At 54.7% G+C, this 20298-nt stretch overlaps 1 protein-coding gene across 1 annotated transcript; it reads left to right on the top strand.

The window, feature by feature from the left end:
• Positions 1 to 1817: 1817 nt before the first annotated feature.
• On the top strand, positions 1818 to 19894 carry Nptxr (neuronal pentraxin receptor). The gene is made up of 5 exons (NM_030841.3): positions 1818 to 2540; positions 11747 to 11969; positions 13332 to 13579; positions 15760 to 15939; positions 16414 to 19894. Exons 1-5 carry the CDS (start codon positions 1932 to 1934, stop codon positions 16636 to 16638), a joined length of 1485 nt encoding a protein of 494 aa, NP_110468.2. The 5' UTR covers positions 1818 to 1931; the 3' UTR covers positions 16639 to 19894.
• The last annotated feature ends 404 nt before the right edge of the window (positions 19895 to 20298 follow it).

The following is a 20298-nucleotide window of genomic DNA, read 5'->3' as shown; positions in this document are numbered from 1 at the left end:
TGTCTGAAAAGACATGGGATGCCAGTAGCAGGTGTTTAAGCAGAGGGCTGACTTAGTAATGCAATTGGCTTAATAGTCATGCTAAGCAATTAATAGACTAGTTTAATCAAGATTCATTTCCAGCCTCTGCATTTATCTATTCAGCTGTCTCCAAACTCTCGGGTCAGCTGATGACACTCAAATTATAGTTGACTGTTCTGCTACTGAGAATGGTGTCAGAGCCTCCCAGGCTTACGCCTGGTTCTTGGTGCCATGTCGGTATGGGTATCGCCAGAGTGGCTTTCTCTTGGCCTCTTCTGGCATTGTCCTGGGGATTTTGTCTGTGTGTCTGTGTTCATGGACACACTAGAATCAGCTGGGATGCTGATGTCTTCTGTACCCTTAAGGCTCCATTGGCTCCAAAGATCTGAGGCTGGATCTCCAGTTGTGCATGCTTCCTCTGAGCCATGCTGCCTGGGCTGGGCTTTCAGGTTATTACCATCCACCCAGCTCTGGGTGCTGGGTGACAAGGAGAGCCCGCATTTGCAAGTTTCCTGTGCTACTTAATAGTATATCTGGACAACAATCCCTGACTCTAGGAGATGGGAGAGCCAAGGGGACATAATCCTCAGAGAGTGAAGGGATTTGGAACCGATGCCCATGCACCACCCATGGGGTGTCAGTGACCAGGTAAGTTCCCTCAGGATTCTGGGAGCTGCCTCCTCAGGAATGTCCTGGTTCCCAGTCATGTTCACGTTGGTAGCTGTGGGGGTCAGAGACTTTGAGATGGTCAAGGCTTAGCTCAGGACTTAGGAGCAATTGCCACAATCCCAGGCTGTAGCCCAAACCTTCATGGCCTTCCAGGGCTCTTACAGCTCAGGGATCCACCTCAGACAGAGACGGCCTGCAGAACAGTAGGGCTGAAGCTGGACTGGAAAAGGTGGGAAGATTTTTAAAGTTTTTCATCACAAAGTTAATTTTCAACAGAATATATATAGACATTTTAGACACGATGAAGTAAAACCTACACGCACACATAGCCCACTCCTGCCCACCAGCTTGCATCCCACCTGCCATTCTGGTCCAGGCTGCAGCGAGCTGGGGGTTCTCCTCTGGGAACCTTGATGCTTGCAGGCCTAAGGGCTCAGGTGAGGTGCTTGGAGTAGAGCTAACCTGCTCCTCTAGAAAGAGGAAGTAGCGGGTGACACTCAGGCGACCACAGCAGAAACAGATTAGGTCAAATCCCTCCTCACCCCCGGCTACTGTCTCTTTTCTAGCTAGCTTCCTTCCACCTTGGTAGTCCAGTCCAGGCAGACATGGCTCAACTCAAATGCTGCTTCAAATGCATTCTAACTGTGTGACCTTGGGCTGCCACTTGGCCTCCAAGGGTCTCAGTTCCCTCTTTGTTATCAGGAGCATGTTCAGGCTGAGGCTTAACTACAACCGAGCCGGCATCATGCCGAGCCCAGAGCCCTTAGTCTCCTCATTTGTATCGTGAATATGTTCAGGCTGAGTGTTAACTGCCACCGAGGTTGCAGCATGCTGAGGACAGAGCCCCGCAGGAACACAGCTGTGGGCATTTCGGGGACCCGGAGAGGACCAGAGCCCAGAAAGCAGGGTCGCCTTAGAACCCAGCCACCACGTAGCTCATCCAGTCACCTCCCTCCCGGTGAGATGAAGCGCTGGGCGTGGCGCACGCACCGGGGCTCCCGGCACGGAACGGGTGCGGGGCTGGGCTTCGGCCGGCCCCGGGGGAGCGAGTGGGGCGGGGCCGCCGCGCCCGCCTTCTCCTCCTCCCGCCGCGCGGGCTCAGAGCGGCGGCAGCAGCGGCCGCGGCGACAGCTCCGGCTCCTGCTCCGGCTCCGGTACCGGCTCTTGCTCTCCCGGGCCCTGCGCCCCGACCCCGCCGCCGCGCCTGCCGGGGGCCTCGAGCGCCCCCTCCTCGCCTCACGCTGAAGTTCCTGGCCGTGCTGCTGGCCGCGGGCATGCTGGCGTTCCTCGGTGCCGTCATCTGCATCATCGCCAGCGTGCCCCTGGCGGCCAGCCCCGCGCGCGCGCTGCCCGGCGGCACCGACAACGCCTCGGCCGCCTCGGCCGCCGGTGCCCCGGGTCCGCAGCGCAGCCTGAGCGCCCTGCAGGGCGCAGGCGGCTCGGCCGGGCCCTCGGTGTTGCCCGGGGAGCCGGCGGCCAGCGTCTTCCCGCCGCCGCCCGGGCCGCTGCTCAGTCGCTTCCTCTGCACACCGCTGGCCGCCGCTTGCCCGTCGGGGGCTGAGCAGGGGGACGCGGCTGGCGAGCGCGCGGAGCTGTTGCTGCTGCAGAGCACCGCGGAGCAGCTGCGCCAGACGGCGCTGCAGCAGGAGGCGCGCATCCGCGCCGACCGGGACACCATTCGCGAGCTCACCGGCAAGCTGGGCCGCTGCGAGAGCGGCCTGCCGCGCGGCCTCCAGGACGCCGGGCCCCGCCGCGACACTATGGCCGACGGCGCCTGGGACTCACCCGCGCTGCTCGTGGAGCTGGAGAACGCGGTGCGCGCGCTGCGAGACCGCATCGAGCGCATCGAGGTGAGTAGCGCACCGTCGGGGGGGGGGGGGACACGGGGTGGAGGGGCACTGCCCTGCCTGCGGCGCGCGGGTGTCAAGTCCCCGGAGCTGTCGTCTGGTCCCTCGAAGCATGCCCCTCGTAGGCACCATGGGAGTGTCCTGGTCTGGATCGCGGGTGGGAGCCTGGCATGGTGATGGGGGCGTGAGAATGGGAGAACGGCGTCCCCTTGTAGTGGAAATTGATTGAGACGCAGGTGTGGGGATGTTTGACAGGTAAGATGCTCTCATTAGATGTCCTTCCTCAGAAACCTAGAGCAGCTTCCACCCCATACTCACTACCATTAGGCGTTAGGCGTACTGTTAGCAGTACTCGTCGTAAGCCCAAGAGTGAGTGCCTCGTTAACACCAACCTGCATGCCTGCATCACCTCTCATCCTCGGGCCACGCCCAGTTTTATATACCTGAAGCTCCCGACTCTTGGGAAGATCAGCGGATGATTCCCGGATAGGGGTTCACTTAGCTCCGACTGCCTCCTTTCCAGGTCAGATACAAGGAGCCCGGGTAGTAGGGACCCTATTTGTGTGTGATGCTTAGGCATTATTATATCTATGGTCCCTCTCCTACCCGTTAAAAATCCCCAGTCTCAGGAAGTTTAAATAAAACAGATTGGGCGGGCAAACAGCCTGGAAAGCCTTGGCCATTCCCAGGCATGGACTGATTTCCAGACACAGGAGAGATCCTCGAAGGAGGGGTGAGATAGGGCAGACGCTGTGGCCCCTGCTCTCTTCCCCAGGCTGCAGCGGGCAAGGCAAAGATGAGGTAAAAGTGTGAACGAACTAAGTGGGCAGAGAGGGCACGCATACGGCTCCAAGTACAGGCTGGGTGCTGGAGGAGATACCTGTGGGGAGGTTATAGGCTCCATCCCATCAGACTACCTGGGAGTCAGCTGCTCACACCCCCACCTTCAGGGCATCAGACCACAGCCTCCCCAGACCACCTTCAGGGCTTCCACTCCCCTTATGGAGATGAGAAAATCCAGTTTGAACCTCCTGAGCTAAGTGTCAGAGAGGGAGGCCAGCCAGGCTGCTTCTTCTATGCCCAGGGCTGAAGTTCCTAAAGCCAAGAGCAGGAAAACAGCCCAATGAAAGCTGCAAGGAAAGGCGGCCTCAGTCTCCTCACCTGTACAGTGGGCACCGTGAGACTATAAGCCTCACCAGACAAACATACCAGTGGCAAAGATACAAACAAATACATAAACGGCAGTGAATTCTCCCTTTAAGATTGGACTAGGGGTTGGGGATTTAGCTCAGTGGTAGAGCGCTTGCCTAGAAAGCACAAGGCCCTGGGTTCGGTCCCCAGCTCCGAAAAAAAGAACCAAAAAAAAAAAAAAAAAAAAAAAAGATTGGATTAACGTGCAAAGCATTTGAGTTTTCCCTCAACTTTCCCTCGCTGCCCCAGCCCTGGCACCACAGAGGCACAGGTGACCCCTCCCATGTCTGTGACTGGCACAGCTGTGTTGACCCTGGCCCTGCTCCCTGTTGGCTCTTGGCAAGGTGGGCTTCTCTGAGGTGGGCCTGCCGAGGCTGAGGGATCCTGGCAGCTGGGACTTGGCAGTAGGTTGGCAACCCAGGCTTGGGGAGCCCCGGCTTCTCCACAGTCCCTTTCTCCTGTTTGCTGAGTGAGACAGACATAGAGCTACCAGATCTGGTGTCTGAGCCTAGCAGCATCCGGAATCAGTGTGGCCTGGAGCCACACTGCCACTCTCAGTGGGGACCCATGCACTTCTAGACCACTGCCCAGACTCCCCCTCTCTTCTCATACAGAGTGGGTGAAAGCCCCCGATCTGCTGTCACACACGCTGTCCCCTGAATTCATCCTTGCTAATGTCCCCAGAGGTGACAAACTAAAGGGGTTTTCCAGTCTTTGCCTTGCTGGCCCCCTTCAGTCATCTGACTGCCCTCCTCTGCCTCACAGTGTTTTCTTGGCTTCTAGATGCATTTCCTCTGCCCCTTCTTACTCTACCAAAGCACCTCTGTCTGCTTCGAGGTCCTTCTTGGCCCTCTGGTCCCCTGGGTCGGCTGAGCCACACCCTGGGGCTTCCAATGCCCACTCCATATGACCCTCAAATCCTCTTTGCATCCGTATGCTCATGCCCGGCTGCCTCTTGGCTGGTCTCTTCTCTACACACATCTGGGGTGTTCCTAAAGCCTACCCTGGGGTCCTTCATGGGGGCTCACACTCCTCAGCCTGAATCTGACCTGGCTTCCCAGCCTTGTCTCTCAGGTCTCTCCCACCTTTGCTTGGGTCAGTCCAACTGTCTCCCCATTAGCACCCGCTCTAAGACAGTCCTTCCAGAGGCCTTCCCTGACCATGTCATGCTCCCCTACATAGTCACCCACCTCTGCACCCCTGAGTCACACCTGCTCCAGCCAGACCTGTTTCCAGTATGGGGACGGGGAAGGTTGGCCTGCTCCTCATACCCGACCTCCAGTGGAAGCCTTATTTGAGGACTTCAGAAAAAAAAAAAACACACATTGATTTTTATTTTAAACTTACTTATTTTCATTGTTCACTAAAAAAAAAAAAAGGCAACAGGTTTGAGGAAACATTTCTCAATTAATTCCTCTATTCTCTCCCCCTTCGCAGCCCCTGATACCAGTCCACTAGCAGGCTCTGTAACAGGCCAGGGCAGAACCACCGCCCACCAGCCCCCACCCCCACCCATCCATCACTAGCCTGCATGTCTTGGATGGGCACAGGTTGCCTCTGGTTCTTTCTTGTATTCTGCATACGGTGGCAAAGCTGTTTGCTTCCTCTTCAGTCTGTTGAATGGAGCCTTTAGCTGGAGTCCCGGGAGAGCCATTCTTAGGTCAGGAGACGTTCACTTCCAAGCATCACTTTCCATGGGAGCTGGTCCACTTAGGTGGCATCTGGCCATGCTGGCTCGTCCCAGAGTTCCATTTTTGTGCTAATGTATGTGGAGGGTAAAAATTCAGGATTAGTTTCTTTCCTTGACATAAACCCTGCCCTCCATCGCCCTGTCTCCTCTACCCCCCCCCCCCCCGTTCTGGAGCAGAGCCACAGTGTAGAGCATCCTGATGGGAATCCCAGAGGATGCTGGGTTCAGGGAAGCAACACTTACTGATGCTCTAACAGTTATCACCCGTATTAGGAAGCACTTACTGTGCACCGGGAACTTTACAACATCTCATTTAATCCTCCCTTCACTCTATGGAGGAGAAACTATTCCTCTCTTGCCAACAAACCGACAGAGAGATTAAAGCACTAGCTCCAGGTCACCCAGCCTCAGAGCCTGGATTGGACCTATTAGTATCTGGCTCCAGGGCCCTGTCTGCTTCTTCAGGTTGATTTTACACTAGGAGGGGTCGGACGTTCCCCACCTACAAGACAGTGGGGAATACAAGTGAGGGCATCTCCATCTTTGGGTACTAAGAGTGAGCACAGTGCTGGCCAGGTCTCAGAGGCTGGCCCTGCTGGTGTGGAGGCTCCCCTGGGGCTGTCGGGAGCAGCTGGTCCGTTTGAAGTATGTATTATACATTAGCCCCTTCCGTCTCTGTCACGTGAGATAGGCCATGCACGTTTCTGTCTTGGGAGAGGACACCCGAAGGCTCAGAGTCTGAGGGATGCAATACAGGCAGACTTCTGCCCCTTGCCCCTGTCAGGAATTTCTGTTGTGAAGACTCCCCAGGAGGGGCTGGGATGAAATTCCATTGGTAGAGTGCTTGCCAAACGTGCACAAAGCCACAAGCCCAATCTCTAGCACAGAATAAATGGGACATTGTGATACACACCTGCAATCCTAACTCTTAGAAGGAAGAAGCAAGTGGATGAGACTTTCAAAGTCATCCTCAGCCACACAGCAAGTCCAAGGGCAGCCTGGGCTACACGAGAGTCTATCTCAAATAAATAAATAAATAAATAAATAAATAAATAAATAATAAAAAAAATAAAAAGAAAGAACAAACTTATAGCAGATCAGATACTTCCTAGACACCTTGCTAACTCTAAATGCCAGCTGCATGGGCACTTATTGCTTGGCATACTCCCTTCCCAGACCTCACTTTTCATATCTGTAAAATGGGTGTGCCAGGGTGTGAAAGGCCCTTAGCCTGAGTCTGCAAATAGAAAGCCTTCATCCTAGCAAGAAGCCTGGCTTTGTAATGCATGAGGCTGCTACTGTCTTGCTGTGACCTCTGAAATGCTCCTGTGTCTGATCCTCAATTACCCGATCTGTTGAATGAGACAGGACATCCCACGTCCTTTAAAAAAAAAACAAAAAAACAAAAACCTCTTGTCCTCTTAAGAAGAGAGGTCCTCCCCGCTGTGTCAGAAGCACGGTCACTTTGTATCTCTGTGGTCTAACACAGAGAAATACATCTGCAGCCTTTACGGGTTCATATGTGTTACTTATAAAGGACACACATCCCCAGTGGACAGGTCTGGGCAGAGAGATGTGGACACCCCTGGGAAAGCATTCCCAGGGTAGCAGCTAGAACATTTGCAGGTCCTGTAGGCTCTCCTGAGGCCCCCAGTTCCGGCCTTGATCACCACTGGCGAGGAGTTTTGCTTGTATTTGAACTTGCATGGCTCGGTGCCTATGCCATGAGTCCTTTGTCTGTGGCAGTGGCCATTTGTCACTGGGCAGAGGCACCATCACCCGCTTGTCTGAGGGCAGACTGAGTTCTGTCTGATACTAGCGTGAAGCTCCTGTGAACACTGTATGGTCTCTTCGGGTGGCCATCAGCCTCCTTTCTGCTGGCCCTATCCCCAGCAGTGGGATGCCTGGGTGCCAGCAGGGACATATATTTAGCATCGGTAGATACTGTGACACATTTTCCCAAAGTGGCTGTAAGAGTTCCACACCCACCCGAGAGAGAGCCTCGCCCACCAGGCCTGGTCATTGCAAGCTTCCTGGAGCTGGTGGGTGTAAGGGACTCAGGACTCTCATGGTTTAATTATGTGTGGTTTGCTAATTCACGACGTCAGGCACCGTTCCACTCTGGAGGTCTTTGTCCATGGTGGGATAAGGTCAAAGGTAAAGCTGCTCACAAAGGAAGGAACCTAATGGATGTCCCCTGCATGGCTTGAGTGTCTTATCCCCACTGAACAACAAGGGCAACAGTTGAGCTTGTGTACCCTCCGTAGTTCCACCCAGAAAGAGACCGAGGGAGGGACTTGTCCAACGCCACACAACTCAGCGGGGCTGAGCCAAGACTGTTGCCAGGACAAAAGTGAACTGGGGTAGGGCCAGGGGTCCTATCTTTGCTGAGGACACCAGGGGAGGCTCAGTATCATCAGGATCGTGCCCAAGTGGCTCAACTGGTTTTCTGATGCAGCCAACTGGTTCCATTCACCCCCCCCACACACACCCATTTCCCCTCAGTAAGGACAACAGAAATAGTAATAAACGTTTGAGGGCCACTTAGCTGTGACACCCAGACTTAGGTCCCGCCTTGCATCCCAAATGTAGGAAGTATTAAAACATGGCCAGACTCCCAGATGATGATCACGAGAGTCAGAGTGGCCCAGCAGCTTGCTCAAAGCCACAGATCCCGTAAGTGACAAACTCAAAACCTAGCAGACCACTGGGACTTGGAGCTGGCGACTGTTTGGCAGGCGCGATGTTGCTGGGGCGCACGCTGCTGGTGGAGCAGGTGAGGGCTCCAAACCCCAGCAGTTGGAACCCTGTTCTCTTGGAGCATCTTGGCTCCGGTGTCAGGGAAGCTGCCATCTGGGAGAGCAGGCACTCTCTCGGGAGAGGATGGGCTGGGGCAGGAAGAGTATTTCTGGCAGGAGGAACAGCATGTGTTAAAGCCTCGGGGTGAGATGGATTTGGGGTGTGGAGGCATGGGCACCTCCTTCCGAATGGGCCATCTCACCCCTGTCTTCTCCCTGCTCCACCCCCTCCCTCTGTCACCTGACATCCGGCAGTGTGGACTGCTGGCCTCCTCGTGCCTAGCTTTTCTCTCAGTGTAGTAACTTGACAAATGGTTTCGGGGCAGGATATGGAGATGTACGTATGCTTTCAAAACATTTGTTTATCTATTTTTGAGGTGGATCTCATGTAGTCCAGGCTGGCCTTGAACTTGATATGTAGCTAAGGATAACCTAGAATTTTGGACACTCCTGACTTCACCTCCTGAGGAGGGTCACAGGTTGTGACCATCCCACACAGTTTGTGGAGTGCTGGAGTCCTCTGCCAACCGAGCCGTATCTCCAGCCCCCTTAAGAGGGTGAAGTAGGGTTGGTGGCAGTGATGACGGTTAGCACTCCACACAGCTCCCAGGCCCCCTGAGGACCCTGAGATTGTACTGCTCTTGTGCCAGTCGGGAAACTGAGACACTGCATCTTTCCAGAACAAGCCACTCAGCTGGTGGAGCCAGGGTGTGAGCTGGCAGGACTCACGGGACATGTGCACAGTTGAGGTGGGGAGGCCTACACTACTGTCCTCAGAACCTGGTCTGAGCAGGCAGGGACAGGCTGTGCATGGGCCCTGAAGTCAGGCTTGGATGAGGTCGTGCAGTTGGCTTTCCACTCTTTCTGCACCTCAGTCGTGTCACACTACGGGATCCTCCTATGGGGCCCTCTGCGAGGCTGTCCTACACAGTGCGACGCAGCCTTCCTTTCCTGGTGTTCTCATGGCTGCTGAGATCATCCCTTAGGCTTTCTTAGTAGACAGGACAATACTGCATACTCACTTGGTGGAAGAACAAACTGAGACTCAGGCTGTGAAGGTTGGTATGAAAAGTGGGCACAGGACTGCTGTGTGACTTTAAGCAGGCAGCCCACCCTCTCTGAGCCTCAACACTTAGTCCTCAGGAGATAAGAGCAGCTTTGCACCTGTCAGCAGTGATCCTTTCTTGGTATCCCTGTTGAGGCTAAGGAGCTTCTTACTCCCACCTCATCCCCATTAGCTCCTGAGCCACTGAGCTGGGCCTAGAACCCTGGGCTTTGGCTCTAGGCCCAGATAAAATAAACTCTACCACAGCCTCTTAATAGCCCCCCTGGAGTCCAGACCTCCCTTCCTGCCCTATCAGGCGCTGAGTGGGGGACAGTGTGACATCATCCTTGCTGTCCCCCTACCGTCTCAGGCTGGAGCCCACTTGGCACGAGGCCCACGGAGCCCACGCCACACAGCCTGCGCCGCGACAGATGGAAGCAGGGTGGGGGCGTCGTGTTTCTCCGATTCACATGCTGGGGTGGGGGGCTGCCGCCCAGCCCCTGAGCCTCCTCCTCCCTGGCCTCCTGGTGCGACCAACAGGAACTTTGACCAAGGACAACTTATACACTCTCCCCACCCTCCGGCCACCTGTGTGTCCCCTTGAAGGAAGAAGCTAGACCCTACAGCGTAAACAGTTCTGTCCTAGTCACTCTGGAAGGAGAACGGAGGACACCCAGTCCCCAGCTGGAGACAAGACAGTGTCTCTCAGCAGCCCTTGTGCACCCTGAGCCTCAAGGCACTGGCCCTGCCCCTAAGAGCAAGTTAGGGACTCTTTCAGCCTCAGTGACCCAGTCCTGGCCTTGCTGGTCACTTCCTTGACGACACTGGATATGCCTCTTTACCTTTCCTGTGATAAGAGGATAAATGTGTCCCTTTCATTATCAACGTGCTCTGGGACACAGGAGCTGCCATGGGAACCAATAATATGACCTCAGGCTGAGGATGTGTAGGGTTCAAACTCAGCTTTGGTATTGTCTCTCATGAGCAGGGTGGAGGGTGACTGCCTCGTACCACCATTCTGCCTATAGTCGGGGGATCTGGGACGCCTCAGGTGAGGGCTGTGGTCAGGGCTGTGGTACACAGGAGAGAGGCCCATACTCTGGCTGGGATGTGTGTCACAGGGTTTCAGATGCATGGGTTGTGCCAAAAGATACAAGTGGAAGGCAAGCCATAGCCAGCCTTTGGATCTGTCATGGTAGGGCAGCTCAGTGGGAGTCACGGAATCTATAGTCATGAGGTGCACCGGAGGGTTCAGACAGTTCTCCATCCTGCTCACCACCACCAGCCACACACTCCCATCAGCATCGGTCATGAAGTCCCCTAAGGAGCCCTGCACCCTCCATGTCTCATCTATCGAGTGGCTCCCACACGAAGTATAAGGTTACCTCAAAGGATTGGAGGTCTGGGACAGGTTTACACTTGGCCCTCACCTCTGCTCAGAGAATCTTCCCAATTTGTTCACTGACCAACCACATGTGCACCTGCTGTGTGCCACAAGCTCCCACTGTGTTCCACGAGTGCCTACTGTGTGCCAGATGCTACCCCAAGCACTGAAGATATTACTGAGCTTCTGTCTTGGGCCCTAAGCCAGGGACTTAGGTATCATTCACTGCCTGGACCCCTGAGGAGTGTGGAAACATTGGGCCTTGCAGAAGTTGAGGGGACTGTGGAGGGCGAAGGAAGCCACATTCAATTTGGCTCCTCAAAGCTCTGCTGACACTTCTGTGATGTATTCATTAGAGAACATCCTTTCCGGTGTGACTCTGTAGCCTAGCCTGCTTGCTTGCCTCAATTCTGCCCAATTTAAGACAGGACCAAAAAAAAAAAAAAAAAAAAAAAAACAAAACAAAACAAAAAAAAAAAAACCACACCAAAAAAACAAAAAACAACAACTCTACACACTGTCCCCTGGGCTGGACACAGGGTGTCAGAACCGGCCTTGGAATACCCCAAATGCCAAAGACATCTATTTGTTGGTGTTTGCCACATACTCCTCCCCAGAATGATTCCAAGGCGATAGTGCAATTGTCTCGTGAGGAAATAAGTTCAGAGCACTTTACATAGTTTCCTAGCATCATGCAGCAGGTTGGTTCCCAAGCTGGGCAAAGCCTTTGGCTGTCTGTCACTTGAGTCCGGGATTGTCACTACAATCCCAAGATAATGGAATACTAGAGTTCCATCCAGACGACCAGGTCGCAGGTGTGTCCCGGGATGCCCTGCCCTGAACTGTGTCCCAGCCCTAGAAGGGGGATTTGTGTCATGTGGCCCAGCCAGAGGGCCCTAGATGTTCTCAGTGTGTTCCTTGTCCACTACAAGGCTGTGTTTGTGAGGGTCCTTGTTCCCTCTGCATGCAGGCTCTGCCTGTGTGTACCCTGCCTGCCATTGCTTCACTATCTCAGCTTTGCCTACCTAAAGCCAGGCTCACCTGTGGTCACCAGGTGTTACCATATGTGACATCACCGTCCTTCCTTTCCCTCTGGAGCAGCAGGAGCTCCCAGCCCGTGGGAACCTCTCCTCCTCCGCGCCAGCCCCTGCTGTGCCCACCGCCCTGCATTCCAAGATGGACGAGCTAGAAGGCCAGCTGCTGGCCAAGGTGCTGGCACTGGAGAAGGAACGTGCTGCCCTCAGTCATGGCAGCCACCAGCAACGACAGGAAGTGGAGAAGGAGCTGGATGCCCTGCAGGGTCGCGTGGCTGAGCTGGAGCACGGTAGGTCCTGGGGTGCAGGCGGCTGAGCGGGAACTTCCAGAGGCTGTAGAACATGACAGGGAGAGCCTGCTGCTGGGGGATTCCTGTCACTTGCAAAGTCACTGCCAACAGTCGTCATTTCTAGCTCTGCTGGGCCCAGGGGCTGGCTGTGTAATGACACCCTGGCTGATTTAATCTTCACTAACCACAGGGTTTTCACAGGTAAAGACAGTGAGTTTGACAGAGGTCACGTGACTTCTCAAAAGTCACACTGCGCGGGTAAGAGCATGGTCTAGACCTGTAACCGATCCTTCAGACCCCTAGCCATCCACAGTTAGCGCCTTTGAGTAATCCATGGACCTCAGCCATCTATTTAAGCCTCAGCCTGGCAACTGCCAGGGGTCAGAGAATTGTAATGTAGGTGTTGGTGTCAGACCCCTGGGTTCCAAGTCTGTCACAGGTTTGCTCTGCCACCTTGAAAGGTCATTTACTTCTCTAGATGGAGGGATGGTGTTAGGGATTTATGAGCTCTCACTGGTCCTTCTGAGGGCAGAATGGAGAGATGGGGGAAGCAGAGGGCAGCTCAGGTGCAGGGCAGAAGTTCAGGAGAAAGAAACCTGGATGTCTTCCTGGAGGAGGGGGTCTGGAGCCAGCTCTGGAGAGCAAAAACAGAAAGTACCTGTGGGAGCCATGGTAGGTTCAGCTGTAGGGGAGCAGTGGGCCTGGGGTGCTCCAGGGAGACACCCAGTTGACTACTTGGACCCTGGCAGTGACCTCTATCCTCATCCTCCAGCACTGTACTGTCCCTCTACACCAACGTCGCTGACGTAGCATCTTCTCTTAACTGTCTGCAGGAGGGAGAAGAAAGACATGGACGGAAAATAACCTGTGTGCTGAGGCACACCCGAAAAACCGAGATTTGTAACGTTGCCTGTCTCCTAAGCGTGTAAGGAGGTGTGTAAGGAAGTGGCATAGGGAAGGAAGGCACTTCCAACCAGCCTGCCACACGCAGCACCACACAGAGCTTACATAGGCGCACAACTGTAAATAGCTGTGATTATAGCTAGTATTTGACGAGCCTGTGGGCCTACCGACCCTCCGTGTGGAACGGAGAGCAGTTCATTAGCCCGTTCTGCTGAAGAAATGGAGGCCCAAGGAGGTTGCATTTATAGAAACTCACTGGTAAGAAAGAAGTGATAGGGAGATTTGAACTCGGGGCATCAATTCAATAGCCCCTGGGCCCAATTTAGTCACGCCTCTCAGGCCAGAGGCAAAAGTAGATTAGGTGAAATCGAGTGGCGCACACCCCCGCCCCCGCTGGTGGGCTGGAGCCACTAAACCCTCCTTGCACATTGTCCTCTGACCCCGCCCTGTCCTTTCCAGGGTCCTCGGCCTACAGTCCCCCAGATGCCTTCAAGGTCAGCATCCCCATCCGCAACAACTACATGTATGCCCGTGTGCGCAAGGCAGTGCCAGAACTCTACGCCTTCACTGCCTGCATGTGGCTGCGCTCCAGGTCGGGTGGCTCTGGCCAGGGCACCCCCTTCTCCTACTCGGTGCCCGGGCAGGCCAATGAGATCGTGTTGCTGGAGGCCGGCCTTGAGCCAATGGAACTGCTGATCAACGATAAGGTGGGCGGGCTCTAGGGCGCTGGGCCGGGCTTAGGGATTCACGGGAGGGCTCCGTTTCCCACAGCCGCAGAGCCCTGTACTACTAGGAGCTGAATGACTATGAATTGACACGTTGACTCTCCTGTTCCCTATATTCAGCACACATTTAACACCTACTGTGTGCCAAGTTCAGTTCTGGGAATAGACATTCCAGATGCGGGGCTGGCTAAAGAAGGGGGAATGAATAGAAGTTGCCCGCTAGAGGCCAGCCTACCGGCATGTGCACCTTGAGGTCTGCTCACTCTAAAAAGAGGGGTGTGGGGGAAGAAAAGTAATAACTACCAAGGAGGGCTGCTGATGGTCTCCAAAGCTTGCCCTTCTGGAAGGAACGGTGCCTATATCAGACTTCATTCTGAGGGTGATGTTTGAGTCTTGGCTATTTAATGTGCTCACTGGGCGATCTCATCTACCAGCCTGTGACTTAGTTTCCTCATCTGTCATGGGCTCTGGAACTTCTTTTACTCCCACCGTCCTGTCCTTAGGTCATTCCCTGCCTGTCCAGGCCACCTGTCCCCATGATTAAGGCAGGCCTTCCATCTGCCTGGCATCTGTGAAGTGAGGGAGAAAGAACATCTCTCCCAAAGCTGCCTGCTGCCTGCCACATTGTTTCAGCCTAGGGGATGAATGGTGGGTTTTTTGTTTGTTTGTTTGTTTGTTTTTGAGACACCCTGGAAATGCAGGTCACACTCATCTAGGACCAGCTCACAAGCTATGCAGCGGAGACCCCCACCGGGTGTCCAGGAGGCAGTGGCCCCAAGGGGTCAGTGTGGTATCTTGAGGTTCAAAACATGACAGGGGCGACCAGGCTCCGCGTGGAGAGGGCTGTTCTGCTCCGCTTGCTCGCCCAGGCCAGTCAGAGGGCAGCACTAGGCTGGAGGATTCAGCACCACGGACAGGGCGCCGCACAGTCAGCCTTGTTCCTGCAAGCCACCCTTTTCCTCTGTGTCCTTGCTCTGTGACAAGCACCAGGTTTTCGGTACCACAGCCAATTCCATGTCCTTCCAGGGGGCCTTTGTAAGCACATTCCCTCTCTGTACCCACCGACCTCCCCTGCAGCCCCCAGGCCTTTTTTTTCTTCTAAAGTCTGTCTCACGTCTGTGGCAAAATACCAGACAAAAGTAGTTTAAGGAAGGGTTTGTTCTGGCTTACAATTTGAGGCCAGCTGGGGGCTAAGGGGGTGGGGTTGTGGTGGGGTGAGAATGGGAAGGCAAGAGTTCACAGTCAGGAAGCAGAGCGAAATGAACTCGGACTCTCAGCTAGCCTCTCCCTTTTTATTCTGTCTGGAACCCCAGCCCATCAGCCATATCTGGGGTAGACCTTCCCTCAATGAGATCTCTCTAGAAACTCCCTCATAAGCAGTCAAGCTGACCGTCGACATGAACAGTTAGAGGCAATGCTGTCCCTCAAACCCTGCTCTCCCATATAGGCACAGCTTGTTCAAGGCCACACCCACATCCACCCTCTGAGTCTGGAATGGGGCCTGGTACCCATCAGGCGTCAGAGAGTGCCTCACGAAGTCGTGATCTCAAAGCATTTGTGAGGTACAGAAGCCATTTAAAGCCGCAGACAAGTAGCATTCACCTCACAGACCAGCACCAAGCTTCCAGGGCACCATGAGCAGAGTCCCAGCTGGAGTATAGGCTCATGATTGATTAGCCATGTCTGCCTTGGATACAGGAAGAGGCAGCAACCAGGTATTCTCTCCCCAACCTTACAGATGAGGAGCTGGAAGGAAAGAAGTCTCCCCAAGGTCAGATAGGGAGCTAGTGGCAGAGTCAAGGCCAGATACTGGGACCCACCCATCCTCTGAATCCAAGGCCCATTCTGTCTATGCCAGTGAATGAGCCCCACTGTGTGCTGGGATCTGTTTTAGGTGTGCAAGGGAAATTGATTTGTGGACACTGTCCCTTCCATGTGTGTCCTTGAAGCCCTGAAAACCAAAAAGGTGGCCCCTGTAGTCTGAGGATAGCTCCTTGGTGGGGTCATGTGGGAAAAGGGAGAGTTGGGGCAGGAAAGACGATGGTTGGGATGCAGGTCGGGCCTTGGATTCCATCTGTGAAGAAAGCTATGAGGCTGGCCACCTCGTCATCACACTTCTCCAGCCTTGGGCCTCTGACGTGGGGTTTGTGTCCTGTATCCAGGTGGCCCAGCTGCCTCTGAGCCTGAAAGACAGCAACTGGCACCATATCTGCATCGCCTGGACTACAAGGGATGGGCTGTGGTCTGCATACCAGGACGGAGAACTGCGGGGTTCTGGTGACAACCTGGCAGCCTGGCACCCCATCAAACCACATGGCATCCTTATCCTGGGCCAAGAACAGGTAAGGATCAGGAAGAATGCTTCCCAAGTCATTACCCCGCCCACTCCAGGGCCCCGCCCCCGATGAAGAAAACAGTGAGCACCTTGTCTGAGCCACCAATTCACAGATGGGCACTGAGAGAGCTAAAGAAGCATGTAGAACTCAAACCTGGGGTGAGACCTGAACCTTGGAGCAGAGCTAGAGTATGAGGTTTTTTTTTTTTTTTTTGGTTCTTTTTTTTTTTCTTTTTTTGGAGCTGGGGACCGAACCCAGGGCCTTGCGCTTCCTAGGTAAGCGCTCTACCACTGAGCTAAATCCCCAGCCCCGAGTATGAGTTTTGAGATTGAGGCTGGAGCCCTGGGAGGTAGCAGCCTTGGGGGTGGGGCTAGACCCTCAGGGACCAGGCTTGGACAGGTTCGGTGCCTGGCTTGACTTCTCTTCCCTTCCTCCCTCATTCCATGTTTCTCTCCTTTCTCTGTTGCCATCTTGGCTCAGGATACCTTGGGAGGCCGATTTGATGCCACGCAGGCCTTCGTCGGTGACATTGCACAGTTCAACCTGTGGGACCACGCTCTGACACCTGCCCAGGTGCTGGGCATTGCCAACTGCACCGGGCCACTCATGGGGAATGTCCTCCCCTGGGAAGACAAGCTGGTAGAGGCCTTTGGAGGTGCGAAGAAGGCCGCCTTTGATGTGTGCAAGGGAAGGGCTAAGGCATGAGGGGCCACCTCATTCAGGGCCCCTCCCTTGCCTGTCAGTTTGGGGACTTAGAAGGGGCACTTCCCTCCTCAGCCTGTCCACATGCTGGCCTTCCCTCCTACCCCACCCCTGGCCATACCTCCCACTTCTCCTCACGGCCCCCCACTTCCCAGAATGCCCTGCCCTGGATGGATGTCCCCTCAGCCACCTGGATAGGGGCTAGTATCTCACACCAATTGGTCCAATGTAGGGGTTGAGGCAGTCCTGCCTCCTGGCAACATATTGGCTTGGTCTCTCCCCTCTCATACACTGTCCCGCTGATCACATAGGATCTCACTAATTCCAAGGACATCCCCTGAGGGATCGTGGGTAGAAGTGGCCTTTGACCCTCACATCCCTTGTGCTTCAGGCCTACATCAGGCTGTAGAAAGGATGCCAGAGATGTATGAGACCAGATGCTCTTCCTCTGTCTTAATCAGTTGCCCACAGGGGCTGCAGGGTCATCTCGCCAACTGCCCCTGCCTCCTCCTCCCTCCTCTCACAGTTTCTCTGTGTGTTGTGGTTTGAATGTTGGTTGGATGTCAGTTCAAGCCCCACCTCAGCTCCCTTCCCAGCCCCTACCCTAACAGCTAGGGACCAAGACCCCGGAGGCCAAAGGGCTGTAATCAACCCCTGTACCCACTGGTAACTTTGCCCACAGCATGGTTGTCCATCCCCTCCATGCCTGACACAGGACCTGCTGGGTCACTCTAGCCTATCCTGAGAGCATCCAAAACAGAAGCACACTATGACTGAGGAGACACTTCCCTGGCAGAGCCCAGTTGCTTAGCCACCATATCATCTCTTTCTGCGTGGCCTTGGGAAGGATGGAGGATGCTGGGACGGAGAATAGAGCACTGAGTGAGAGAGAGAACCACTTGGTTCCTATGACTTGCTGTGTGGCTTTCGGTAAAAACCTACCCTCTCTGGGCCTCACTTTCTCCTAGTTCCTACCAACTTTCCTAAGAGCACAGAAGATTGTTAGAGCAGAGAGAGGCCATCCATTGTAAGCTCTTGCTGGTAGAAGATGGGAAAGAGCAGAGAGAGCGCAATTAACTTGACCAGGATCAAAAAGCACAACATGGCAGGCCTTCGGCCTCTGAGTCCCTCCAAAGTGCTCCTCCCTGTGAATCACACTGCCTGTCCTTGAGGGCCTTTGAGCCCAGCTCAAACCTGTGCAGGGAGGCACTTGAGAGGACACATGCTTTTCAACAGGGCACCAGAATCTCTTTAAGGGACAACCCAACACATTGACAGCCTCAGGAGGTGAGGGAAAGAGCCCAGACAGGCAGCGGAGGATGCAGGGCCCTGTTGGTCCTCTCCCAAGTATAGGAGCAGTAGCAGGTCAGCTGAACAGTGGGTACTGGTGCCTCTGCCCCCCACCCCTGACACACTTTTGTCCTTCTCTGTGCTCTCCATGGCCACTCGGCCCGAGACATGACGCTGGAGAGGCTGCCGCCCATGCCTGGGAATCGTGTCAAAGACTTGCCTCTGGCCTGTAGATCTGTGTTTCCATTTTGAGAGCAACTACAGGGCTCGGCACCTCCATCCCCATCCCTCGGAGGTAGCTGCAGAGGCTTCACCCAGACCTGCTGAGATCCCGGTTGCCCAGTAACAACCAATGACATCAGCCCCAGTCTTGGGTCAAGTGTCTGTCGGTGAGGACACCGCTTGTTGCTGAGTGACAGCTGGATTCAGAACTTAGACCTGGGGGACTCTGAGCCTCACCGGGCTCTTGCTATTGTTCTAGAAGAGGCCTTTGCTATTTATTGATTTAGAGGAGGCCTTGGGAAGACAGAGTCTTAGGAAGGATGCAGCAGAAACTGCCTCGTCATTTGAGCCCACCAGACACACCATCTCTGTCCTTCCTGCTTTGTCTCAGTGGTGATGAGAAAGGACACCTCAGTCACATTCCCATGCCAGGTCATCCTGGTTAAACTTCCACCTCCCCACCCCCACCCCCACCCAGGAGGAAAAAAATGGAGACACGGACTCATGGCTATGGGTATGGATGACTGGGGAAGGGGCGGCCTCTCTATTTCCAAAGTCCCCACCTGCTGTCACCTACTGTGCTATGGATTTTGCCTGAGCACGTGGAGTGCCACTCAGTCTTCTGCCGCTCCTGAGCACATCCAACAAGACAAGCCCTGAGCTGCCCCTGGGTCTGACGAAGATAGAACTAGGCCGGCTAGATAGTCTTAGACACTGAACCCGCAGAGTGCTGTATCCGCACCATCTGCGTTACCTCACAGCACAGTTACAAGACAAGACTGTTCTTAGCCCTGTGATGCAGAAGAATGAGACTCGGGGAGGTAAAGTAACTTGCCTGGTGTCAGTTGGCCAGCTGGGGACAGCACGATTTCCATTTGGAGGCAGATTACATGCCTAAAGGACGGAGTCATCTCCTTCAGAGTTCAGAAGGAGCAGAGGTGGGGTGTGGGGCTCGAGGCTGGGGAAGGGGTCTCTCATCTATGCCCAGCCTCAGCCTCAGGCTGAGCTGCAGTCTTCAGGGCAAGAGAGGAGTATCTCCAGAGTGAACTCGGAAAGGCAGGGTGAAAGTGATTCTTCCTCAGCCCCTGTTCTGGGCAAGGCCTAGGTCAGGTTCTCTAAGCTGTTTTCTGCCAGATTCCCCACCTGTGAGGCATGGAGTGGCCTCTCCCATGTCCCAAGGGATTATCTTAACAGTTACACATGACCGGGGACCACAGACTAAGGTGTGAGGATCTGGGAGGTGGGGTTGGGGGTTGGCAACTCAACCATCGGCTTGTAGATGAGGAAGCTGAGGCCTAGCTTGGCACTCCCCTGACTGTCCTCTTCTCCAGGACCCAGAGGCCACTCCCCTACCCCCAGACTGGGTTTTACCTACTAGTCCCAGCACCTTTGACGTGAGAAAACTGGAGAAGGGTCTCCTCCCAGATAAGGGGCTAGTGTCCTCCTCGCCCCCAACTCCAGCTGCCTGCCACCCCAGATCCCACCTCCCACCCACCCTGTTCCCTGCCCCTGCTGGGGGAAGAACAGGTTCCTTCACAGGCTGAGCAGCCAGCAGCGAGTATGGTTGGACACCGAGATGAGTACCCTCCACCGCCCCCTTCCCCACTTCGCTCTACTTTGTATATAAGTGACATGAGATGCTCTGTGTGTGTGAGCGCGTGAGTGACCTGTGCCATGGCTTTTGTTACCATTTCTTGTTTTTTGTAAATTTGAACGTTCAAAATAAACATGTGGTTTACTCGGAGAAGGAGGAGGCTCTTCTTTAACGTGGGAGGTGGGGGAGCCACCCTGTCTGCCCCCAACGCAGCATCTTCCCCTCGCCTAACCCAAAGCCTCACCCATCCATACATGCCCACCCCTCCCAACCCAGCCTGAGCAGTTCCACTAAGCTAGGCTCAGACATATAAGTTCCCAGGATTCTCGAGGAAGGCTGCATAGAAGCCAGTCCCACGTGGAAAGTGCCCCAGTTCTAGCTCCGCTTTGGCCTCATTCCCAACACCCCTTCCCCACCTGTGCCCCAGTTCCAGGATCCGGGTCCCTGGCTTTGCTTAGGACCCAATCTTCCTGAGTCATATGCCCAGACCTCCAGAGAGCTGCACCCCTTGGGGACTTGGGAGGTGGGACAGGAAGAGAAAGACCATGATATCACAC

This window comes from Rattus norvegicus, chromosome 7, assembly GCF_036323735.1.
Source record: "Rattus norvegicus strain BN/NHsdMcwi chromosome 7, GRCr8, whole genome shotgun sequence".
Lineage (NCBI taxonomy): Eukaryota > Metazoa > Chordata > Mammalia > Rodentia > Muridae > Rattus > Rattus norvegicus.
The sequence above is the reverse complement of the archived record's forward strand: the minus strand, read 5'-3'. Positions and strand labels throughout refer to the sequence as shown.